The sequence below is a fragment of the Vitis riparia genome, chromosome 9 (genome assembly GCF_004353265.1).
Source record: "Vitis riparia cultivar Riparia Gloire de Montpellier isolate 1030 chromosome 9, EGFV_Vit.rip_1.0, whole genome shotgun sequence".
NCBI lineage: Eukaryota > Viridiplantae > Streptophyta > Magnoliopsida > Vitales > Vitaceae > Vitis > Vitis riparia.
In genome coordinates this window covers 4101099-4117548 of record NC_048439.1, presented here as the reverse complement: position 1 = coordinate 4117548, position 16450 = coordinate 4101099, and the positions used below count along the sequence as shown (strand labels likewise).

General features: G+C 40.7%; 2 protein-coding genes and 1 non-coding gene across 3 annotated transcripts; 2 read left to right on the top strand and 1 right to left on the bottom strand.

Moving 5' to 3' along the window:
- Positions 1 to 3022: 3022 nt before the first annotated feature.
- Positions 3023 to 3094, bottom strand: TRNAW-CCA. The gene has a single exon. It is a non-coding gene; the product is annotated as a tRNA-Trp (tRNA).
- Positions 3095 to 3170: 76 nt separating this feature from the next.
- LOC117922711 (cytochrome c-type biogenesis CcmH-like mitochondrial protein) lies at positions 3171 to 13072 on the top strand. Its single transcript, XM_034840905.1, has 4 exons — positions 3171 to 3282; positions 3485 to 3644; positions 12312 to 12443; positions 12534 to 13072. The coding sequence occupies exons 2-4, from the start codon at positions 3501 to 3503 to the stop codon at positions 12735 to 12737; spliced, it is 480 nt and encodes a 159-aa protein (XP_034696796.1). The 5' UTR covers positions 3171 to 3282; positions 3485 to 3500; the 3' UTR covers positions 12738 to 13072.
- Positions 13073 to 13828: 756 nt separating this feature from the next.
- Positions 13829 to 16152, top strand: LOC117922710 (protein PLANT CADMIUM RESISTANCE 8). Its single transcript, XM_034840904.1, has 4 exons — positions 13829 to 14246; positions 14984 to 15055; positions 15297 to 15509; positions 15840 to 16152. The coding sequence occupies exons 1-4, from the start codon at positions 14039 to 14041 to the stop codon at positions 15926 to 15928; spliced, it is 582 nt and encodes a 193-aa protein (XP_034696795.1). The 5' UTR covers positions 13829 to 14038; the 3' UTR covers positions 15929 to 16152.
- Positions 16153 to 16450: the final 298 nt, after the last annotated feature.

Here is a 16450-nt window from a genome sequence, read left to right as displayed (position 1 = left end):
TACACAACGCACTAAAATGGGTCCCCAACGAAGACTTGGGGTTTATGTAGGTTTTGATTCTCCATCTATTATAAGATATCTTGAACCTTTGACAGGCGATGTTTTTACAGCCCGCTTTGCGGATTGTCATTTTAATGAGAGTGTTTTCCCATCATTAGGGAGAGAAAAGTCGATTCTTGAAGAACGACGAGAAATTAGTTGGAAAACATCTACTATGACCCATCTTGATCCTCGTACAAATCAATGTGAACTAGAAGTTCAAAGGATCATTCATTTGCAAAATCTTGCAAATCAATTGCCAGATGCATTCATTGATACCAAGAAAGTGACAAAGTCACATATCCCGGCTGCAAATACTCCAGCACGGATTGATGTCCCTGTAGGACAGTTAACAAATGAATCTAAGATACGCCTGAAGCGTGGTAGACCTCTTGGCTCAAAGGATGTAACTCCCCGGAAGAGGAGAACCCAAGAAAAACTTGGCACTCTAGAAGAGACCATCAAAATGACTGATCAGTTTAAAATTGATAAATCTATAGCCCTAGAAGAGGCACAAATAATGCAGAAAGCCCCCGAAGAGGCACAAATTGAACAAGAAGCCCCCGAAGAGGCACATATTGAACAAGAAACCCCTGAAGATCCACATATTGAACGAGAAGCCCCTGAAGAGGCACAGGTACCTGAAAATTGTGAGATCTCAGTAAGCTATGTACAAACGGGAGAAAAATGGGATCGAAATAATATTGTTATTAACAATATTTTTGCTTTCCAAGTGGCCTCTGATATCATAATAAATGATGAAGATCCCGAACCACGAAATGTGGAAGAATGTCGACATAGAAATGATTGGCCAAAATGGAAAGAAGCTATACAGGCAGAATTAAACTCATTAACAAAACGAGAAGTTTTTGGACCTGTAGTCCAAACACCTGAAGATGTAAAGCCTGTTGGGTACAAATGGGTATTTGTACGAAAGCGCAATGAAATAATGAGATCATAAGATATAAAGCGCGATTAGTAGCACAAGGTTTCTCGCAGAGACCTGGCATTGACTACGAGGAAACATATTCTCCCGTCATGGACGCAATCACATTTCGTTTCTTAATTAGCTTGGCAGTCTCAGAAGGACTGGATATGCGTCTCATGGATGTTATTACAGCATATTTATACAGATCCATGGATAATGATATATACATGAAAATCCCCGAAGGATTTAAATTGCCTGATGCAAATAATACAAAGCCTCGTAGCATGTACTCAATCAAGTTACAACGATCCTTGTATGGATTAAAGCAATCTGGACGCATGTGGTACAATCGCCTTAGCGAATACTTACTAAAAGAAGGGTATGTGAATAACCCTATATGCCCATGCATCTTCATTAAAAAATCAGAAACCGGATTTGCAATTATTGCAGTGTATGTTGATGACTTAAATCTTGTTGGAACTCCTGAAGAGCTCATAAGAACAACAAATTACTTGAAAAGGAATTTGAGATGAAAGATCTTGGAAAAACAAAATTTTGTCTCGGCCTGCAGATCGAGCATTTTCCAAATGGAGTTTTAGTACATCAATCAACATACATTAAGAAAGTTTTGAAGCGTTTTTATATGGATAAAGCGCATCCTTTAAGTTCTCCAATGGTTGTCCGATCACTTGATGTGAAAAGGGACCCATTTCGTCCTTGCGAAAATGATGAAGAGTTACTTGGTCCTGAAGTACCATATCTTAGTGCTATTGGTGCACTTATGTATCTTGCCAATTGTACACGTCCAGACATTGCTTTTTCTGTCAATTTATTAGCAAGATACAGTTCTGCTCCAACTCGAAGACATTGGAATGGTATCAAACATATATTGCGTTATCTTCGCGGAACTACTGATATGGGTTTATTTTACTCAAGGGAATCAAAGCAACAATTGCTTGGATATGCAGATGCAGGATATCTTTCAGATCCACATAAAGGCAGGTCACAAACAGGGTATGTGTTTAATTGCAATGGTACTGCTATTTCATGGAGATCTGTTAAACAAACAATGGTAGCCACATCATCAAATCATTCAGAAATACTGGCAATTCATGAAGCAAGTCGTGAATGTATATGGCTAAGATCTATGATCCAGCATATTCGGGAATCATGTGGACTCTCCTCTATCAAAGGTGACCCGACAACATTATTTGAAGATAATGCTGCATGCATTGCACAAATAACAGGGGGTTATATTAAAGGAGATAGAACTAAACACATTTCACCAAAATTCTTTTATACACACGAACTCCAGAAGAGTGGTGAAATTGATGTGCAACAAATACGCTCAAGTGATAATCTAGCAGATTTATTCACAAAATCATTGCCAACCTCAACATTCAAGAAGTTAATACACAGGATTGGAATGCGTCAACTCAAGGATATCGACATGAGGGGGAGTGTGCTTGTAAAAGGGTGTTAGTGTACTGTACTCTTTTTTTCTTCATCCAGGTTTTGTCCTATTGGGTTTTACTGGCAAGGTTTTTAACGAGGCAGTCCTAATATACCAAGAAAAGAATATTGTACTCTTTTTCCTTCGCTAGGTTTTTCCTATAGGGTTTTTTTACTAGCAAGGTTTTAATGAGGCATATTCTTTTAATATGGTGGTCATCCAAGGGGGAGTGTTGTAAATGAAAAGAATGAATGACCACATTGATGGCCATTATGAACTCCCATTACTCATCTTAAAGATGAGTAAATGGAGTTCATATTATGAAGCCTATAAAAGGCTTCTTACCCCTCCATGTAAAAGCATCCCCGAGAAAAGAAAGAAAGTTCTTCCTTTCATTCTCTCTCTCTCTCTCTCTCTCTTTCTTTCACTTTCTCAATTCTCTTCCTTGATTCCTTCTTCCATATTATATATCAAAGTAAGATATATTTATCTCTACTACTTTGATTTGCATTTTATTTGTCCTTATTTTACAACAAAATATAAGTTTTAATAAAAATTATTATAAATGATTGTAAAAACAAAAAATGTTGTGGAATGGGAATTGAACCCGACGTGAATCGAACACGCAACCTTCTGATCTGGAGTCAGACGCGCTACCATTGCGCCACGGATCCACTTGTCTGTTTCTTGTTCGGGATTCTATTTATAGTGTTTATTTTGTCAGATAAACCCTTTTGCCCTTTCCTTTCTTGAACAAGACAAACTTACCCCCTCTGTTGCTCCGCTGAAGATCAGAGGGAGGAGAGAGAGAGAGGGACGTTGAATCACCCCACGAAACCTAACTCACTTGACGCCAAATCTGGTACAATACAACTAACTCCTTGTCTTCCTTACTGTTTTCATTCCACTTTTAAGGTTTCGATTGCAGTTGTTCTATATTTTTGGTGGATACTTTGTTGTGTTGTTTGGTGCGCAATTGTTTGATGAAATGCCTCACTGAGATGGATGTGTTACTGTAATTGTACAAAGGGTCTTTTGTTTCTTAATTTTATTTGATGTATTAGGTGGAGTGTTTTCGCAATGGAGAGTGAAGAGGATGCACGGAAAAGAGCTCAGGTGGTGGAAGAGCGGGCCAGAAACATCAGTCACAATGTTCGGTGCACGGAGTGCGGGAGTCAGTCCATTGAAGATTCGCAAGCCGATGTTGCTATTCTCCTCAGAAAGGTATTTCTTTTGCTTTTTTTGTGCAAATGATTAATGGGTTTTTTATGGGCCTAATGCTGTGGAGTTGGGGTCTAAAAGACTTTTTGACTTCGGAGTTGGGGTCTAAGTGAGTTTGATTTCGTGAGGTAAAGGAGCCCGAAACTTCTGATGGGTATTAAGGGTTCATTTATTTATCATGGAAAAAGTTTGAAAATCAAGTTACAGACTGCATAAGTTTGACTGTCATAGAACATTCATATGGGCATATGCTGCAAAGTTTTGAGTTGCAGTTGGGTTTATTACGTTTAGGTTGCATTTAGAGAAGACAATTTGTGCTGATGGGCTTGCTTACCAAAGCCATTCCTTTCAATCCGAAAAAGTGTGCTGTCTGTAGCAATTCTTTGGAACCAAAGGAGAAAAAAAGATTGAAAATGAAATGAACTTCTTAAACATAAAAAAGCTTATATTTAAGTGCCTTCTTTGATATCAAACTTGTAATCAAGTAACTTTTATGCCCTGGTGTATTCAGTGATAATGTTAACATTTGTGTTTACAATGCATAAGTTTTAATTTGATATCTGCTGCTTTCACCATTTTTTGGAGCCAAGTAAATGCTGAATCAACAGGAATATCAAGCTAATATGATATTTATTAAGCAATCCCAATGATTTGTATTAATTCTTTTATCAGGGGTCAATAAATTGATTTACAAGTAAAGTAAACCATAGCCAACAACAATTTGGATTTTCTTGTGCATACTTTTTAGGTGCTGCAAAATTAGTATAGGAAATTATTATTATTATTTTTTTGATAAGTAAGATGATGTATTAAAGTGCAAAAAACACACAAGGATACAGAGGAAGTATACAAAGAGTGAAGTAAGCAAAACAAAAGGAAGGGGACACCAAAAACCACTTCTTCCCTCAACAAGAATCCAACCAATCTACAATATCAATTAAAGACAAAGTACTTCCATCTATGTAAACCCAACTCTTCCTATAGACCCGTCCTCTCCTTATCTGCAAAAGGACCCTAAACCCCTGGGAAAACCCAGACAAAATCATCTTCAATGTTTTTAAATTTGCAAGAAACAGAGAATTCATCCACCTCCAGCCCTAACAATTCTACCACTCTATTGTACCAGAACACTAGAACCCCTCCAGCCGTACTCCTAGCATTTGCATAACCCCATTCTAAGAACCTGCCCACACCTAAACTCTGAACAATCTCCATCATCATGGACTGAATTGGTTTCTTGCACACAGACCATGTTCGCTTTCTGCATCCTTATTATTTTTTTTGATAGACAAAGAGAAAAAAAAATTAAAACACACCAAAACAGGGGGCACTCCCTATGTACACAGGCAGTATACAAAGAAAGCCAAACCCAACGCAACAAAGGAGGGAAAAAACCTAAAAATGACAAAGTTAACCAACACTCCAATCTCCCAACAAATTCAGAAAAGAGAGATAGTCCAAGTCCATAATCTATTGAGACCACTCAAGAAGAGACTGTAGAAAGAGGTTCCTCAAGCTCGTATCTAACATATCTTCCTCTTGGAACATTCTTCAATTTCGCTCCCCCCAAATACACCAAAACAAACAAATAGGTTTCATTCTCCAAACTACACTCCTTTTTTCCCCTAGACTCTTAATTTTCCATTCAAGAAGCAAATTTCTCACTAATTCCGGGAATACCCACACCACCCCAAAAGAAGAAAGCAACAAAGTCCAAAGCTCCCTTGTCTTACCACAATGAATTAGAATGTGGTCCGCCGATTCGTCATTCTCTTTACAAGATTGCATCTATTAACCATAGACCATCCCCTCCTCATTAACATATCAATAGTAGAAATTTTACCCCAAATTGCTTCCCAAGCAAAAAAACGAGTTCTTAAAGGGGCATACGAACCCCAAACCTCCTTTGCTGGAAGTAAGGGGCTGTTCTCCACCTTTAAAGACCTATAATAAGATTTAACACTAAACTTTCATTTCCTCTCAATCTTCCAAACTAAAGAATCCTCCCCTTCTTGAACCTTTATTGCAGAAATGTAATTCAGCAAACGATTCACCTCCTCCAATTCCCGATCTTGAAAGAATCTTCTAAAGTGCACCTCCCAATCCCCGCCACCACCTCCTTGTCTCCCCCAAAGATCAGCCGCTACAGCAGAATTATGGGTTGCAATTTTGAACAACAAAGGGAAGAGATCCTTCAGCTTAGAATCTCCTACCCAAAAGTCCCACCAAAATCTAGTGCGTCTACCATCTCCAATACAAATACTAGTTCTAAGAAAGAACTCCTCCCATCCCTTTCTAATGTCTTTCCAAAGGCCCATCCCATGAGACTCCCTCACCTTTTTAGTGGTCCAACCCCCTTCCTCCTCTCCAAATTTACCAACGATGACTTTCCTCCAAAAACTCTCCCTTTCTAAAGGAAATCTCCAAAGCCATTTTCCAAGCAAAGCATGATTGAAGTCCTTCAAATGCCTTAACCCCAACCCTCTACGCCTCTTATCTTTGCAAATAACCGCCCATCTTACCAAGTGGATCTTCCTTCTCTCCTCCAAATCTCCCCTCAAGAACTCCGTTTGAATTTTCTTCAATCTAAGTTTCACTTTCCTTGGGATTACAAAAAGTGACATAAAATAGATGAGGAGATTTGAGAGAGTGCTCTTGATGAGAGTAAGACGACCTCCCTTAGAAAGATATTGTTTTTTCCACGTAGCCAATTTTCTCTTGAATCTTTCCTCTACACCATCCCAATCTTTACACGAATTATGAGGGGCTCCAAGAGGTAAGCCTAGATAAGTAGTAGGGAGATTCCCTACTTTACACCCAAAAACCACAGCAGCTTCGTCCACATCCTCCACTTCCCCAACTGGAATAATTTAACTTTTCTGCAAGTTTATTTTTAGGCCTGATACCACTTCAAAATAGATAACAACCCACTTCCAAAAAACCAACTAGTCCCTATTATCCTCGCAAAAAAGAAGAGTGTCTTCACCAAACAACAGATGGGAAACCGAAGCCCCTACTCCATGTCTTCCCATTACCTTGAAGCCTCTAATGAAACCTTTCTCCTCAACTCTTGATATTAAACTGCTAAAAGCTTTCATAATCAGCACAGACAGATAAGGTGAGAGTGGGTCTCCCTGCCTTAGGGAGTGCCATTCACTAAAATTGCCATTCTCACAGTTGATATGCAAAAAAAAATCCAGTTTCGCCACTTGGGTCCAAAACCCATTTTCTCCAAGACTGAAAGAAGGAACCTCCAGTTAACCCAATTTGCACACTAATCCTGCACCTGTGCTTCGCTTCCTTGAGTCTATCGCCTCATTAGCTACCAAAACTGCATCCAAAATCTGCCTCCTTTCCACAAACGCATTCTGATTGTTTGAAACTAGTTTTCCCATCACTTTTTTCAGCCTATTTGTTAGGACTTTGGCAATAATTTTATAAAGACTCCCCACTAGACTGATGGGTCTAAAATCCTGCACGTCACTAGCCCCCTCTTTCTTCGGGATAAGCACTAAGAAAGTTGCATTGTGGCTACGAAAAACAGCATTTTGCGAATGGAGCTCCTCAAACACCTGCATCACTTCCCCCCTACGATAGGCCAACAAAACTTCTGGAACGCCAATGTAAAACCATCCGGCCTTGGCACCTTATCTTCCCCCAAATCTGAGAGAGCTTTGGAAACCTCCTCCTCCGAAAATTGCCCCTCCAAAATCTCATTATCCAAGGAGTCAAGAATTTTAAACAGACCTGACTCCACATCTAGTCTTCTCACAAGAGGTTCCTCAAACAAGAATTTAAAGTAGGACCCAATCCCTTCTTTAAGCTCCTCCTCCTTGTTCAGCCGAACACCCCTAATTGTCAGGCTACTGATAAAATTTCCCCTTCTCCTTGCATTAGCCATACGATGAAAGAACTTGGTATTGCTATCTCCCTCATTCAACCAAAGAGCCCTTGACTTCTGCCTCCAAGAAATTTCTTCAAGGATGGCACAATGACTAAATTCATCTCTGGCTATCCGTTGACTACTCCTATCTTCCTCAGAAAGAGACCCATGCCTTTCTAAACTATCCCAATAGTTTAACTTCTCCAAGGCTGCATCCTTCCTGACTGACACATTGCCAAGGGTCTCTTTATTCCACATCTTCAAGTCGTATTTCAAAGTCTGAAGCTTCTTCGCTAGCACAAAACTAGGTTTTCCCCTAAAATTGTAAGATTGCCACCATTCTTTAAACTTATCCAAAAAATCTTCCACCCTTAGCCACATGTTTTCAAACCTAAACGGGCTTTTACCTGTTCTCATCCCACCACAGTCTAACAAAATCGGGCAATGGTCAGAAATAGGTCTTGGAAGAAGAAATTGCATTGCCCCTGACACACGTTCCTCCCAGTCTCTTGAAAACAGAAAGCGGTCTAACCGAGCCTTTAGGGAACCTCCTTCCCCTCCACTCCAAGTGAAAGCTCCACCTCCCAGTGGTGGATCAACTAATTCAAACTCATCAATAGAGCTTGAAACTCCCTCATCGTGGTTGACATCTGCCTGCCATTACTCGTTTTAACTGGGAACCGCACTACGTTGAAATCCCCTGCTATACACCAAGGATCACTCCAAATCCCCTTAACAGCAGCTAGCTCCTCCCACAACTCCCTCCTCTTCCTGCCTTTGCTCGGGCCATATAACCTAGAGAAAACCCAAGCAAAACCCTCCTCGCAATTTCTAAAGCGGCATGAAATAGAAAAAGAACCCACTTCAACCTCCAACCCTTCCAAAACTCTTTTATCCCACATCACTAGCACCCCACCTGCCGAACCCCTTGCATCTAAAGACACCCAACCCAAATTCCTACCAATCCCCAAACTTCTAACTATCCTATCAGACATTTCCTTCATTTTTGTCTCCTGAAAACAAACCAAATCTGGCTTGTGTTTTCTCACCATCGACTTAATGACCATTCTTTTATCTGGGTTATGCATGCCTTAACATTTCAGGACAATAATCTAAGCTTCATAAGGGACCACAGTAATTTGCCTTCCCAGCTCCCCTTCCTCTGCCTCTCTTCCAGCTAACCCATCATAGTTAATAGTACTGACGAGCTTCTTTAACTCTCTATCCTTCCTTGACCCCGACAACGTTCCTCTTTTGCTCTCATTAGGCTTCCTGATAAAACATCTCCTATTCTCAATCTCCTTAAGGATTCTCAAAATATCTTCTTTGAAACCTTCAATCAAGACCCCCACTGACTTACAGAATCCAAGGAATTTCTTATTTACCCAAGGGGATTTGTCCTTTCCCCCCTCTCCTGCTACAGTTAAATGAAGAGGTGACGTCTGAACCTCATTACCTCGAGGCCTAAGGGTTACCGCCTCATCCCCTTCCTTTTGGCAGCTGACCGCATCAATACCTGGCAGGGTGAAGGAACGTCCATCCTTGAGAACCATACAATGCGGCATCTCAGCCTCCAAAGGGTCTTCATACGTTCCCTCAGGCTGCTTTGACTGCGAGTACTCCACAGGATCCCCCATCCCCGAAAAAGAAGAAGAAGAAAGGCTAGAAGATTCCTTGGACACCTCCCCAAAGGTAGACGAGATGGGGAACATACCTGGCATATAACTCTTCAAAGACGAAGCGCTACGACCTTGATCCAGCAGGGGCGCCTCCTGCTCTGAGCTCTTCCCAACAAAAACTACTTCGGAAGCTCCGTCTTAAACTCCCTAGACTCAGAGGAAGGGAGCCCTAGGAGAGAAGCATGGGCTAACCCCTTTTTAAGCCCTTTTCATCTATTGGGCCTAAAAGACACAACCCATCGCCCCTCCTTTTTAGATAAGCCCAAACCCACTTTTTTAAAAGAAAACTTGACCCGGTGGAGACTGGGCTTCCGAATGCCAGTAGGCCCTCCCATCGGATCCCTAGACACCGGCTCGGCCCACTTGGATCTTTGCCCACCCTATCCATCCTCAGGACCCCTACCACCGCCAAAAAGCTGCTTTCCAACCCTCCTTACCACTTCAGCCAACTCACTTTTTGTCGCGTCAGGAGTCTCTTTCACCAACCCGACATCCTCTTGTAGAGAAACAAGACCTTCACAGTCTATTAGCCTAGCCTTTTCCTCGGGAATCTGGAGCCCCCAACCAGTGACTCCATCACCTACGCCTGCAGCAGGATTTCCTTCTCCATAGCGCACCCTTTCCACGCGCACCACAGTACGTGAATCGCACCCCCCTTATTCCTGCTTGAAGGAGGCCTTGCTCACTGGTTCAATTCCTCTTTGATTCTTTAGAATATTCGCCACCTGAAGGGTCGAGAACCACACCGAGTCCTCCCACCACAACAGGATAGAGAACGAGGCAAACCCAGCTATTACCTCTAATCTTCCAGGCACCTCCTTTCCATTGTTTTTAACAAGAATTCTGGCCCCTTTCCTGTAACGGGGCTCTTTGGTCTCCTCATCCGCATCTACAAAACCCTCACAAGCATCCCCCACCATTTTAAAGAACTCCATACTCCAGAATTGTAAAGGCAACCTTGGGATTCTCACCTAGGATACATCCCTCTGGAACTCCATCCTAGAGCACCCCACAGTTGGAGCCCACCAGTCTAGTGATAAACGGACACCATTGAGAAGCGGCTTCCCTCCTCCAACACTTTTTGAGCATCACCCGCTTTAGAAAATTCAAATAGAAACAAAGAATCTCTTAAGGCAGCTACGCTCACTTGACCGCAGAAGCTCCAATGGGTGTTTGCCCAAATCTCCACCACCCTTAAGTCAGGAGCTGCCTTGTCCTCAATATCCCATCTTCCCACCAGACAACGGCTGAGATCTTTCAACTTCGAAGTGTAAGCCTCATCCCCAACTTTAACCCAAACTTCCTCACTTCTTCCTTTTGCCTTGTTCTTGGTTGCATCTACATAGCTTAAGCCGGGTCTAACAAGAGAAGGTTCATGTCCTCCACCATAGGTACAAGAGACCTCTGTTCCAAACTTAGAGCCGTCACCAATTTTAGCTAACTCCTTCAGCTTACGTCTCAAGAAGTCCCAACCCAAAAGGTCAAAACCCTTTGGGATAATAATGAAATATCTCCTATCATCTTCTAAAAGGACAGAAAACACAAGGTAACGTCCAGCTTCATTTTGACGCATTTCTATTCTGAACCTCCTACCTCGATCATTCACATCCCCCTTGAACAGCTTCTTCCCTCTCCATTTGCAGCAAGCTTCCAGCGACTTCAGAATCCACACCACCACCCCTCTACTTGCTTTGATCCACCCTTGGAAGCCTTTGCCTTTCTCCACTATTTGCACCTCACCCCTACCCTTTGTCCAATCAATCCTCAACTCAAAGGATTTGGAATCGATGCGGAAAAAGCAAGAGCTTTTCCCCATTTTTCAATTCAAACTTCCTGCATCCTTATTATGGACTTGAGTGATTTTTTTTTTTCCTTGTCATTAACCCCTATAACATTCCAAGACAATATTTTTGGGACCATTGGCAAACCAAAACAAGCTCCCACTCAATCTTGTCTCTACCTACTCTCCTCAATGCTCCTCTTCCATAATTTATGGAGGTCTCTGACCTTTTGAGCTCTCTATCAAACTTTGAAAAGGTCACCAATCTCTTCCCTTTTCTAAACTCTCGGTGTTTCACCTCCCTTCTGCATCTCATTTTAATCAGAAGTGCCAAGGTCTCCTCGTTGAAACCCACAGTAGGCATTCCCAAAAACTTGCTGAAAGCAGCTGAAGAACTGTTGGTCCAATCATCCTGCAGGACCATCCCTTCACAAATATCACCCTATGAGTCCCCTGTCCCCTTATCTCTCCCATCCTCTGACATCACAGCACCAAAAATATCAAGCCTAGCCAAATCCACTGCTCTTCCATCTGCTAGAACCATTCTGAGAGGGTTGCACTCTGGAGAACCAGAAAAACTGCCTCCCTCTTTGCAAGATCTTTGTTTTTTTCAAGGATCCATGAGCTTATTCTGAGACCATTTTAATTGCTGGAGGTAGTAGCTAAAAATTTAACTTGAGCAATAGTTTTTGTCCCCTTTCAGTAAACTAGATACACCAGTTGGTAGAATGTGCTGAAGGAAATGCCTCTTGCTTAACCCTGCTCAGCATATAATGGTTAATTGACATACGAGGATATGGATTGTGTTGGAAAGAGAAAGCTTCCAAAAATAATTAGGTGACTTGTGACCGAAACAAAGCTTGCAACTGGGAAGAAAGAGTTTTTGATTTTTGGTGAGTTTGTTACAGAAATTAAGTTTGTGACTTTCCAATTTGGAGCTAGGGGGCTTGTTAGCTTTCTGGATCATTTCCTGTCTGAAGCTGGGTTTGCACCAGATATGGCCATAAACAAAGCTGAAAGAAATATGATTGTGCAGACTGCAGCCTATAAGGCTTTTCTGTCAGGCTACTTTGGTTGCTTAAAAGGAGTAGTTTTAAAATTCACATCTACACTAAGTGGTAAGAATTAATTTATTATGGGCTAGAAACTTCATTGAGTAGTATTTTTTTTGTCTTTACTTACTATTATATGTCCATGGACAAGATTTATCTGATTCTGTCATTCTCTAGCTACATTGCTACATTTGGTTTCTTTGTTCTTTCCATCAACAATTGAGCAGGTGAGATTTTCAAGCTTGCTTTACTGATAATGATCACACCATGTTGCAGTTAATTCGTGATGAAGTTCGGTCTGGTAAAAATGACAAAGAGATCTATAAAAAGCTTCAGGAGGATTTTGGGGAGTCGGTGCTTTATACTCCAAAGTTTGATATGCAAACTGCAGCATTGTGGCTATCACCGGTCAGTTTATACATACATACATACATACATACATATATATATTCATTAATTTTTTTTTCCTAATTTTGAAATATTTGTTTTTGAGAACAGATCATATTTGGTGGTGTCGCTGTAGGAATATGGGCTTACAATAGGCACAGGCAAAAGACTGATGTTCACATCATGGCTTTGAACCTTGTCAGAGGTGTTCCATTGACCCCAAAAGAGAGAGAAACCATACTAGATCTCGTTACACCTCCTCCTCCAGAAGGAGCTACTCCTTTCTCCTGGTGGAGGAAATGGCGGGGCCGATAATGAATTTCCTTCCAGCTGCTCTTTCCTGCCTTCTGGGTTTGGATTTCTAGTGGGAAAACCCGAGCGACGAGAGGAGAATCAACTTGCTGAAGGGCTTCATTTCAGTGGCATGCAGTTAATGTTTGATGATAAAAGAAGTTGAATCGTAAAGCAATTTTGCACTAGCCCATTGGTCAACTTTATGACTTTGTATATCATAGATAGGGATGCCTTTTTTATTTGAAAAATATGTTTCATAACATGTTTGGAGGTTACTGCCTTATAATAAGCCAATGTCTCATTCAACTTTCATAAGTTGAACTGCCTTCCTTATGACATTTTGCCATTCGAGTTTTCTTTTTATCCATTCTTGTAGCCTAAAAAAAATAATATTTACCAGATAATTTCAAAAGAAGGAAACTGTCTTCTTTGCCTGGTATGCGTGGCAAGCCTACTTTCATTATGCCAGGGGCCCATCTTGATCGTATCCTCATCTGATCTCATCTAAGCAAATAACTGTGGCTTTGCATGTCATGGCACAACCACAATGCTGAATACAGATACTCTAAGACCAATATCTTTGGCAAACCAACATTAGGGTCTTCATGTCTACGATTCTGTGGGCTATTTTCAAGTCATATTTTTGCTCACGATTCTTCCTCCCATCATATCCTAGTCATGTCTCATCATTCCACCAAAGCAGTTGGCTAAATATGGACACATTGAAAACATGGTATTGGTTTTAGGAAAGCTTATGTTAGTTTCATTGGTTTAATATTTGAAATTGTATTAGTAGGGCATTTCTATGAAAGTTTCATGCCTTAGATTCTTCAACATGAAGGAGATATGCTATGGAGGTAGGAGCATAGTATTATAAATCCACTTGATTCATCTGTCTGCAAAGCTGCAAAGGTGAAGCACAACTACTGATCATCAAATGGGTGTGAACAAAACTGCTGATGATGTAGAAACTCTTGGCATACCTGTTGGTTCAGCTCCTCTAGATTCTACAGCAGAAACTCAAGCAATAGGAAAACCCCTGGAGCACTGGATTATACGACTGCCATGAAAACCAGACAAATGGTATTATTATTTTATTATTTTTTATTTTATTCTTCTTGACCTTGTCTCCATAGCTTGGTATATTGTAGAAAGCTGTTAATCAGGACAAAACTGTCTAGCTTTTTGTAGTACCTTGTATACAGATGATGATGTTTACAACCTTTGACCCATCACATAGTTGATAAGAACTATGTTTTCCTGAAAATAAATCTGTAGTCTGGACTCAAAGATCAAGTTGAATTACTGCTTAGATAGCTGAAATGGGTAGGATTGAAGCCAGTGAACTTAGTGGAGGGCAGCCAATGGCTCAACCTGTTGGCATGTCCCCAGTAATTCAGCAGCCACAGCTTCCAAGCATTCAAGGTGGTTTTTATCAAGACCATGCCACTAGTGGGATGGTTGAGAATTTTGTGAACGGACGTCCCTGGACCACAGGCTTATTCGACTGCCATGAACATAAAACAAATGGTAACTACTGCATGATTTGTGAGGCTTGATTTCTGCTTTTTAACTATCAAGAAAGGGTTTTCTCCAAAGTCTTATCCTCTCACTACTGCAAAACTTGTGTTCTTTAGAACTGGTGAGGAACTGAGGTGGAGAAATCCATGGAAACATTCTATTGTAGATGAACACGTCTCAAAAATTTTGTGATCATGATTTTGTCATTTAATTGCCAAAAGTAGATATATTTCATAGTTTCCCAGTCAAAACCCCATAACCTAGTTCCAACTTAGTTATGCCTTATGCCAATCATATGGTATGGTTTCATGAATCCTGTCCTGAAACTTTTTCATGTAAATCTGGATTTTTCCTCTAGATCTTCATTGACGTAATGCATCCCTCTCTCCTTTAACTTCATTTAAAGCAAGGCAATGAGAGAGTACTGATAGAGTTTGTCATGACTGCCACAAAGCTTGATAAATAATGATACTTGATGCACAATTTGATTGGTTCAAGGCCTAACTAGCTGAAAGTTGGGGATTGAATGAAGCTCTCTATCTGTAAGAAAAGAACTAAAGAAGACAGTGAAGAGTGATGGATAACCTCTGTAACTTGTGTGCTATTGAGGCCATCAGTGCCCCACTAATCCAAAGTTAAATTACTGGAAAACCAACCACATCTTGTATAGTAGTATAACACAAAAAATGTGGCAGAACCAAACTGATTTGCTAATGATATTTCTTTAAATTGTCATGTCTTTGCAGCTGTTATGACAACATTTTTCCCCTGTGTTACGTTCGGGCAGATAGCAGAGGTAATGGATGAAGGAGAAATGAGTAAGCCCTCCTCACCATACCTGCTTCCACTTCATGCTCTTCCCCCATTGTAGTAGTTGTTATAATCATCTTACCATGGTTGTCTGCAGAAGGCAGGGAAGGTTGTAGCATATCCATAATGGTGTCTGCAACTACAATTTTTTTTGTTCTCTGTTATTTGACATTGTATGGTCTAAGCTCCCATGGATATCATCAAATACTAGAACCTTGCTAACAACTGTCAATAATTGTGTGATTGCAGCTTGTCCTTTGGGGAGCTTTATTTACCTGTTGATGATGCCTGCTTTGTGCTCTCACTGGATTATGGGCTCCAAGTATAGAGCAAAGCTGAGAAGGAAATACGACCTGGTAGAAGCTCCGCATCAAGATACCGTCTCTCACATCTTTTGCCCATGTTGCTCCCTCTGTCAGGAATTCAGAGAGCTAAAAATCAGAGGACTTGATCCTGCTCTTGGTAAGTTCCTTTCATCCTATTCCTCCCTACATTCACTACAATGCTCAATAACCTTCCTTGATAATTTGTATTTGAAGTAATCCCTGGAAGAAACAGATATCACATACGACTGCAGGGTACATAGGCTTCTCCTTAGGGGCAAAAAGGGTTGTTCAATTCTACCTGATGCCATAATGCTTCTTTTTTTTAACACATTTGCCTGTAACCCTCTGAACAAAGCGTTCCAACATAGTCTAATAAAAATCCTTTAGGCCTTATTAGAGATGACTCTGTACTGAAGTTTCTGTACATGAATAAGTTAAAAGACATTTGTGAATGTTTTACTTGCAGGATGGAAAGGAATCCTTGCTCAACGACAGGGAGGACAGAATCAAGACCAAGAATTAAAGGTTCCTCCAAATCAAGCCATGTTCAAGTAAAAAATGATGGTTCAAGTTTCCTAAAGTGTACTGGGTTTCTATTTTCTATTTCAAATTCTGAAGTTTTGAGTGTCTGTTTCTTCAAGAGGAAAAGGGTCTTGTAAATAAACAAGGCTTATATCTCCAAATGTTACAAATAATGTGTATTGATTCCTTGTATCTCATCTTTATGACTTTGGATTAGGGATAATGGTGTGTTGATTCCTTACATCTCACTTTTATGATTTTTGGCCTCTCTCTCTCTCTCTCTCTCTCCCTCTTTCTCTCTCTCTGGATGCCCATGAAGATGAAAACCCCGAAAATAGTAGTAGCATACCGACCACGTACAAGTGGGGTTTTTGGGTTGCTCTCCTTCTAAAGTGGTTCAAAAATTAACGCCCAACTACCTTTTGTACACAACAACCTACCTTTATCAATGCAGGTCGAGGTTTAAATGCATATCTTTAATGACCGTTCTTTTTGTGTAGATATTGTTCGTTTTTCGGACTCTAATAAAATTTCACAATTTAACAGTAAGTCGAT